This window comes from Nansenia antarctica (genome assembly GCF_963989245.1).
Source record: "Nansenia antarctica genome assembly, chromosome: 11".
Classification (NCBI taxonomy): domain Eukaryota; kingdom Metazoa; phylum Chordata; class Actinopteri; order Argentiniformes; family Microstomatidae; genus Nansenia; species Nansenia antarctica.
The window spans coordinates 11,666,470-11,676,166 of NC_137681.1; the positions used below are offsets into that span (position 1 = coordinate 11,666,470).

The 9,697-nt window shown below is 44.6% G+C and overlaps 1 protein-coding gene across 1 annotated transcript in view; it reads left to right on the forward strand.

Moving 5' to 3' along the window:
* The window catches only part of ca10a (carbonic anhydrase Xa), a gene marked incomplete at both ends in the record, with an annotated part of 129,603 nt that overhangs the window by 48,975 nt on the left and 70,931 nt on the right, over positions 1 to 9,697 (forward strand). Inside the window, one exon of the mRNA XM_080541776.1 lies at positions 6,604 to 6,746. Coding sequence (XP_080397902.1) covers positions 6,604 to 6,746 — 143 coding nt within the window. The remainder of the gene's footprint in view (positions 1 to 6,603; positions 6,747 to 9,697) is intronic.

Genomic DNA, 9,697 nt, shown 5'->3' on the forward strand with positions numbered 1-9,697 from the left:
GAGCTGAAAATCCAATATAATTTGAGTCACTACACGTGTAGCACATGAGTAGACGACATGTCCCGTGATTATTTCCAGACATTGAGCCTGGTGGAATTTGCCAGATATACTGTAGAAACATTGAACAAAGTTGGCCTGAAAACATGAAGCTTGACAGATTAACGTTGCTACTGCTAGATAAACGATTAGGGGACATACCTACCTAGCCTGAGGTGACGTAGCTGTCTCCTCCCTGCCTGCAGCCACCGAGCTCATCTCTCTGGCTCCTTGTAACCATTAAGAACAATAAAAAAATCCCAATTCCAGGTGTTTTCGTTTACAACAGCAACTTTTGGGCATTTTAATATTAAAAAAATGTTGGCTAGGTATCGAAAACCGGGCTGTTTCAATGCAAGCCTATGGGAAACTTCTGTTCCCTCTGGGATACGTAGGGGTAGGAGGAATGTTCCGGTAATAAAGTATTCAGACCACACATCAGTGGGTTATTATCTGTGAATGCCAGAATGTCCCTCAGGACAAATTGCCAAAAGCCATAGGTATTAACTACCATGATTATTTTGTGCTCACAACTGCTTTTTATTGGCCTAAATTACCATTATGAAGTGTTGAAGGATGTACGGTGGCTTCCAGAACAGTCCCATGGTGTTTATCAGTGGGGTATTCACAAGATGGAGCTATTTTCCAAATAATATGGTAATTAACACACACACACACGCACGCACACGTGCACGCGCACACGCACACGCACACGCACACACACACACACACACACACACACCCACACCCACATACACACCACATGTTCACAAAGGCAATTGGGAAGGTGTGGTAAGATCATTGATCTGTGTGAGTGGGCGTACAGTGAGATCCACCCTGAACACTGTGGCCCTATACTGCTGCTGACCACTTCTTCCTGGCGTACTTACGAATCACCTGACTCTATGATGTGTCTGTGAAGGAGCCACGACTGAACAACAGTTAATTATCTGCTAGGGGTGGGTTGGCTATACCTGTCTGTCCCTTCCCGCCGACAATCCCCTTCGCTACTGCCCCCCCCCCGCCCCCCCCCCCACCCCTCCAGGCCCTCTGGTCCATGATGGATCTGTGTGTGTTTCTGCCCCCTGGGTGTGTTCCGTTTGGTATTCCGCCCCTGAGAGCGAGGTCCTCTGCCGCCCGCCAGGTTGTATATCCCAGGCCATTAACAATGTGACAGGAGGTGTTAGCTTGAATGACATGTTTATTGTTCTTCTTACTGGCCTGGGCTAATGAGGCCTACCACATTGGCTAGCAGGATTACACTAGCATTAGAGGACAAGCACAAACAAGACCAACTGTCACTGGCCATTTTACCGGAGACCCATGTGTTACCACACGGGCACACACGCGCACATGCACACACACACACACACACACACACACACACACACACGCACGCACGCACACACACACACACACATACATACACATATATACACACACACACATATACACACAAACACAGATCTACACACACACACACACACACACACAAACCCTGTGGAGTGTTATAGAGGTGTTTAGCACCTGAGGTGGTTACCTTTCTCATGATGGCGGCCTCAATGATTTACCGTCTGCTTCACTAGTCATCAGTGCCGCATGTGTTAGCTCCATTAGCAATAATGCTATACCTGATAAAAGGACTCTGTTGATGAACTGCGATAATGAGTGTGTGAAGGTAGAGGCCCTGCCTGTAGCCTGTTGTACTTATTCACTTCCTTTCAGCTCCCACACAGACCTTCATGTGTTGCGGTACTTATGGTTGCAGTGTGTTGATTTTAGAAGAAAGAATGCTATATGAATAGATTGAATCAAAACTGCAGAGAGATGTTCTGGAACTGAATGCACTGTGTGGGTTTTAAGACATGGGTTTAAAAGGTTTCACTGTCTGTCTGCAGCTGGCTTGTTGCTGAGTCACTCGGCAGTTTACATGTTTCTTTCTTTTTCTTTTTATATTGAATTGAATTTTTGTTTGGCCGTGAGTCAAGACTTATGAAAAATGTCTCCTTCTGTTTGGAACAGCACCAAACCTGCTGCATAAATGACCTGCTCCTTGTAAACAAGATGTACAAGCAGAATTGTAATGTAAAGGTAAAGAATTATGGAGTTTCAGAGCTAGCAGAATATGACATACACTTCCATACTACTCTTAGACATTCATTATGATTAGTATGCTATTTTCCTTACCTGCTTAAGTAAGCATTTACACACAAGCTGTTCGTCTCTAGTGCTCTCTTTCTATTTTCTGAGTCGGAAGATGCAACATAGAGCTTTGCATCAGCATATTCTAAAAGAAGGACATTTTTTTCTGTGAAGTTCATCCAAGTGTGTGTGTATGTGTGTGCGTGTGTGTGTGTGTGTGTGTGTGTGCATGCATGTGTTTCTCAAATCTCTCCTGTGTGGTTTGCTCCCAAAGACCATTACTCTTACTTTCCATGTATATCTCTGACAGAATAAAGACATTTCATTTAGTATTCCAGACCTGTTCATTTAAATGAGGAGATGCATGCCTGCCTCTGTCCGTGCGTGTGTGCGTGCGTGTGTGCGTGCGTGCATGGGTTCATTAAACACGAGTCTATCTACAATGCTGTTCTTATGTCCATGGTTACGTTGTATAGAGTGTCAAGTATAGGAGGGGTTTTTGTGTCAGTGACGGCCGTGGAAGAGGACGTTATTAATGGAGGGTTTAATTGCAGAGTGTGTGTCTCCCCAGCAGTCAGCCCTCAGCTCAACCTTGACCTCTAATAAACTCACAGAGACGACCCGGGCCGACACTCAACCTTCTCCATTCAGCCTTAGCGTAATTATTCTGCAAACATAGCCGCACACGCCTACCACACACACACACACGCACGCACGCACGCACACACACACGCGCACACACACACACACACACACACACACACACACACACACACACACACACACACGTAGTAGAGTTAACTACATGTTGGATATTATGGAAGGGCTATAGGAGTGGACAAGAGGGATGATCCAGGGATGATTCACTGAAGGAGGGCAGGGAGAGAACGAAGGGAAGGAGAGCAGAGAAGGAGGGAGAGGAGGGAGGGAAGGAGAGAAGGAAGGGAGGGAAGGAGAGAAGGAAGGGAAGGAGAGCAGAGAAGGAGGGAGAGGAGGGAGGGAAGGAAGGGAGGGCGATATTCAAGGGAGGGAGAGCAGAAAGGAGAGAAAAGAGAAGAAAAGATCAAGGGTTGAAAGGATAATCATATCAAAGGAAATGTAGCATTAATTAATGGCTAGAAACCAAACAGAATCAAAAAGTAGCTAAAGGCACTGTAATTATTAACACCCCTTTTTAACATTTACAGCTCATTTACCTAAAGGCTTCTTCATCTAAATGATTATTGTTTGAGGATGTCCTTGACAAAATGGCGTGTCCTTGACAGATTGTAGCCTTCAAAATCTGTAACCGATGGGTCCCAAACACTATACGTCCCCATCTCCCACCTCAACCCCCACCCTTCCTTCACACGACAGTATGTTTCCATCTCCAAACAGCCACACCATACCTCCAAGTCCACTTTTAAGAGCTCGTCAATAGGAAATTAAAGCGTCTTTAATGTGCACTAGCAGACGTGGCTGATTTATGGAGGATGGCTGCTATAGGAGGGCTACTGTAGATTATTGACAGTGCCGCTAGTCCCTGTGCCACTGGTGACTGATGTCCCCTGCTCTGGTTGCCGAATTCAGAGATCTATCAACGGCTAATAATTATGTGTACATTTACGACAAGGGCCGGATTTAATGGATCGATTCCGCACACTCCAATTCCCATTCCGCCCATGGATTTTCCTGTCATTTCTCAGGATTTAGCATGCAGGGCAGTTGCCATTTTACTCTTCTCCCTCTCTTGCCAAGCCTCTCAGGAAAGATATTACTGCCCGATTCAGTCTAACCTTAAACAAGGGATGACTCAACACTTTTCTATGTATTCTCTAATGTATTTTTACTCTCCTCGATTTTTATACACCCCTCCAGGCAATTTTGCTGGTTGGAGTAATTTGCAGTTGACAGCAGTGGTGGTGGGTCTGAATTGAACTGCAGGTGGTGGTTGACTTTCATTGAGATGTGGTTGCGGCCGGGTGGCTGTCTAGAATGCACCCACCACGTATTATTTCATCCAGACATGATGTTTTAGACGTACTACAGTACAGTATCCCTTCTATAATATATTTTTTTCATTTACATTGCAGTGAGTTCATACATTTTTCAGTATAATATAGTCCCAGTGCCTCACAGTGGACTAATGAAGTTCAAATCTTATATAGCCTTCCGCAGACTGATGTGCTCTCACTAACCTCTTCCTGATGTCCTCTGAGATCTCCTTTCCTCTAGGCATGGTGTGTCTTGCATTCACCTGTATGGATAACACAAAACTGACCAGGTTTCTTATCTCTATCTATTTATCATAGTTCCACCCACTCTTTCCTAAAGATCGGTCCTTCAACTGGTTCATTTGGTACCCAGGGATGAAGGAGAGATCTTTAGGAAAGAGTTGGGTGGGACTCTGAGAAATAGAGATAAGAAACCTGGTTGGTTTTGTGACTCCACATCATTAAGGGAACCATGAACTTTTAGGAATATCAGGAGATTTTTTAACAGAACTTCAAGCCATCATCAGTCAAGGAGCTAAAGCTGGGCTGAGAATGGGACTTTCAACAAGACAATGATCCAAAGCATTCAAACAAATCTACCAATTTGGCTCAGGATAAAGAAGATGTGTGTTTTGGATTGGCCAAGTCAAATTCTGACCTAAATCCAATTGAGATGCTGTGAGAGGACCTGAAGTTCATGCCAGACACCCCTCAAACCTCACTCAATTGGCTCACTTCTGTAAGGAGTGAGCAAAAATATCTCAAAACAGATGTTAGAGACTGATTAGTGGCTATACGAGACGTTTACTCCAAGTTATCGCTGCTAATGGAGGTGCCACAAGCTATTGACTGAAGAGGTTCACTTATTTTTGCACCTGCACTCATTTCTTTATAATTTTGTTTTTCCACTACACGCATGATTCTCTCTAAACCAACATATGAACACCTATAAAGAACTCCACCTCTCCTCTCTTCTCTCCCCTTCCTCCTCCACTTCCCTATCCACCATTGCACTCCACTCCACTGGCATCCCTTCTTTAATCTTTTTTAACATATTCCTCGCTGCCCATCTCATCTCCCATTTCCTCTACTGCATCCACCACCACCATTGCAAATGGTGGTACAAATTCATACACCAAATCCCTCACCTTTCCCAACCCAGCCCTCATCATTACCCTGTCATACAATTCCTTCCCGTCATACCTCATCCTTGGGTTTAAAAGCACAGGTTGCTCCCACACCTGTCTCACATTTTCACATTCATAAGACACCCATGGTAGAAACTCTCTATCAACTGAGCCACAAAGGACTTTCTACTGCCACAGGCTACCGTGTAGGGAATGCCGGGGTTAGGGACTGTCAAGTACAGTGGCAACACTTCAAAATTGTTCCCCTTTTGTTCAAGGACAGTGTTTGAACACAAGCCAGTGGCCACCAGCTGGTCTATACTGTACACTGGGAAATGTGCCCCTAAGTTCATGTTCACCATGAAAGAGAGAAAATGACAAATGCATCAGCACCTGTTTCTCCTGACATCGGGGGAATCTCAGAAATAATTTATCGTTACTTTAGCAGACCGGTTGTGAGCAAAGCGAACAGATACTCTCCCTCAGGATTTGAAGTTTTGACGCAAATCGTGTCCAGTATGATTCATCCTTGAATCTACATACCTGAAAATGATCTCAGCTATGGCATCGGAACATCCAATGATGGACTAAAACATAATGAGATCTCTACCCCCATGTGTAATTTACATGATTCGAAATGGGAGTGGAATTGGGTTATTCTTGTGTGGTGTGCGAGTTGAGGATGATAAGCCCTCCTTCGCCCTGTGCAGGAAGTGAATGCCTGCCTTCAGTGGCCAAGTCTTACATAAGCAATCCCTGGTGAGATAGATAGCACTCCCACTGCAATGTCATACTGTCTCTGTCACCCTGTCCCGCCAGTCTCACAGTAAATGTGTTATCTGATTATACTAGCTGCCTCTGTAACTATACTAACTTTGCTCTGAGTGAAAGCCATGCTGATGTAGCTTAGTCCTCTGTGTCTCAGTTGGTAGAGCATGGTGCTAATAATGCTTAGGTTGTGGGTTCGATTCCTGCTGGGACCATGTATACTGACAAATGTACGCACTCACTGCAATGTAAGTCGCTTTGGATTTAAAAGTCTCAGCTAAATGGCATATATTAGTATTATATTATAGCTCCTCCTCTCTCTTCCCTGGGCATGCTAACTAGCTGTGGTCTTATTGTGTGACCTGGATAACGAAAGTTATTGTATCTTATGTGTGGGTGTATGCTAATATGTGTCTTATTATAGGCATCTAAAGTGGCTACAGTAGCTAGCATGCTAACCCAAAACTAGCAGCCCATGTATTTCTCCTGTTGCCGTTCTTATCTCCTTAGCACACATGCTAACTGTCTTGTCTACTGTACCTTTGTGTGTTTTGCAGTGCCGTCGTTCTGGGGGCTGGTAAACTCTGCGTGGAACCTGTGCTCTGTGGGGAAGAGGCAGTCGCCAGTGAACATAGAGACGAGCCACATGATCTTCGACCCTTTCCTTAAGCCCCTGAGGCTCAACACTGGCGGACGCAAGGTACACAACTCTCGTATTGTCTGCTTGATGGATACAGCTGCATTGTTGGTTCCCTCTCGGCTTTGTCTGGGGCAAAGCTCACCTTGTGAGGTTGTTATTGTGCATGTTTTCAATGCTATTGTACACTGTTGTAAGCATCTAAGCAACCCTGATAGATGTTTCGGACATGTTCTTGGTTCTTTGGGGGGACGGGGGGACGACAACAGATGTTTCATCCAAAATCACATGGGAAGGATAACCTCACACAGCACTCTCACACGCAAGCAACGTGACGGTTCAGTGCTTCTGTAGCTTACCCACAACAATGTAAACATCCCGTGCCGTGTTATAACAGCTAATTGGGGAACAGTCACAGATGGGCTGAGTTCGAGAGTGCACAGTTGCATGTTGAGATTAGTATTATGATTAGGTCATGTTTACATGCCGGGGGTCAGAGCAGGGTTGGCCTCGGGCGACCACAGTGCCAACAGGAGCAAGGACGCCAATACAGACTAGCCAATGGAATGAGAGATGGACTCTAATCCACAACTGCACAATTTAACATCAGAAAGGACGGACGAGACGCAGAGAAACGAAACTAACAAGTTGAATCAACTTTAGTCATGAATACTCCTGGAAATTTATTTATTTTTTCATTTAGCAGACGCTTTTAATCCAAAACGATTTACAATTACGAATTACAGGGACATTCCCCCTGGAGTAACTGAGGGCTAAGTGCCTTACCCAAGGGCACACTAGTAGTGGTGTGGTTTCAGGCGGGATTTGAACTCACAACCTTCCGATCACAAGTCCAACTCTCAATCCACTAGACCACCACTACCCCACATGACTCAGTGGGGCATGCGTGAGTTGTTTGGAAGCTTTCACCTCACACACAGTTCAGTATTTCAAATGGCATGATGAACTTGGCGTGATGAACAGCTAGGCTGTTTCAAGATTAAGATCACACAAGGTGATCTACAGGTGATCTATCTTTGTATTACATTGCATATTTAGATGCATTGTAATAAATGATGCAGTGTTTGATAGTCAGGCTACTTTTCAAGGCAAACGACAAACACCATTTTTCTGACTGTCCTTATCACAAGCACTAGATTCAAAACCCCACATTTCACTGACATGAGTTATGTTAAATGTTTTCTTGTCAACCGTAAACAAACTGAAGTGGAACTTATTCCATTTATCACAAAGAAAATGTTCCCAAGGGCTAGAGGTAATGTTTGACTCTTCTCTCTCTCTGCCGTGCTAATGTAGTCTGTTGTGTTTCCATCTCTCAAAGCATCAGAGCTGTCTGCATCCGGACACAATGCTGGCTTCACCTTGTCAATGCTGATTGATCTTTGCTGAGTCTGTAGCTGTTTGGCATCCAGTCAGCCGTGGCCATATAGGCAATGGAGACCGCTAAAGAGCTAGCACTTTGCTCTGCTCGCTGCCTCATCACAAAAAAAGAAGGAAAAACTTTCCGACCTTCTGTCAGGAAGAAAGGAAAGAGAAAAGATGAATTCCCCCACATGGTCAGTCGTCAGGCACGTGAGAGTGAGAGGAAGGGATGAACTTCCTCGCTAATGGGTTTTCTGCTGCTCTGTATCCAGAGCTAATGAATAGTTAAAGGAAATTAAAACGACCTCTGAATGGAAATACTAATTAATGGACGGGGGGGACATGAATCAAGGTTATGCGCGTCGGATTGAAGGAATCACAGTTATTAAATTGTCGGTATTAATTGAATATTTGCTCTGCTCTGAGCTGCAATTACTTGAAGAGGTTTTCATGTATTTAATCACTTTGGCGCTGGGGAGGGAAAAAAAGAAATAAAGGTGAGGGTGATTTGATGTCACATTATTGCACTCCCGAATCAGGGAAGCAAAAGATTGCATGTAAGTGAAAGAAGTAGGACATCCAAACACTGGTTATGAAACAGGATTGGTGTTAAAATGTTTTTCCAACTTTCTGTGAATCAATTAGCAGTGTGCAATGGGATCTGTTTCTCACACTTGGGTGAAATGATGGCTGTTCGGAAACGGCGTTTCACTAATGCGCAGGTGAATTCAACGTCAGAAGTCTGAGTCAACGTATTACAGTCTTAAGTCAACAGTCCATACTATGTCTTCTATGTCCCCATTCTCCTGTAGCTAGGGTATTATAGAATAAAGTCATTAAATCAAATCAAAACAAATCTGATATTCCTCCTCAACTCTGACGCTATTGATGCTTTTTTTCCATTCTGCCATGGCCATATCATGGAGAGAGAGAGTTTCTCTTATCATGAATGAGGCCTGTTTGGCCAGATGGGGAGATGGGAGGAGGGATGGCAGTGGGGAGTGTATTACGCATTGGCAGGATGATGGAATGGGTGTGTGTGTGTGTGTGTGTGTGTGTGTGTGTGTGTGTGTGTGTGTGTGTGTGTTGGGCCAAAGCAGCCCCAGATCTGTCTAATTACAGGGAGTGGGAGGTGGAACAACAAACTCCAGGCAGTGGGATGGCATCTGTAGTTTCCTACATGGGGAAACATGGTGGCGAGTGTCCGGTCTGCTGCCCAGCCTGCCTCTCCACACAGCCTCTGATACCTATTGTTAACGTGGCGTTTGATACTCCTCACAGCATCTGTCTCTGGGTCAGTGTCAGTGGGCGAAGCTGATGTTGTTGGGTCTAGTCTTGGTCTGGTAATTATTGGTACTTTAGGTGGTACCAATAATGTAAGGGTTAGGGTTAGCTGCTGTCACATGCCTATCCCTTTATTCTATATTATGACCATGACCATTTCTCATTTGTCTTTTTCTGTGTGTGCGGAGGTTGATAGAAGCAGCTGCCGATACAGGTGTTTATTGATAACTACGCAAGACGCGATAGCGTGACAAATGTGAGGCCCGGCAAGACACACAGATGTTTATTGCAGAGGGTGAAATGCATTATGATTACACAAATGAGATTCAATTATGCAAATTGAAAGA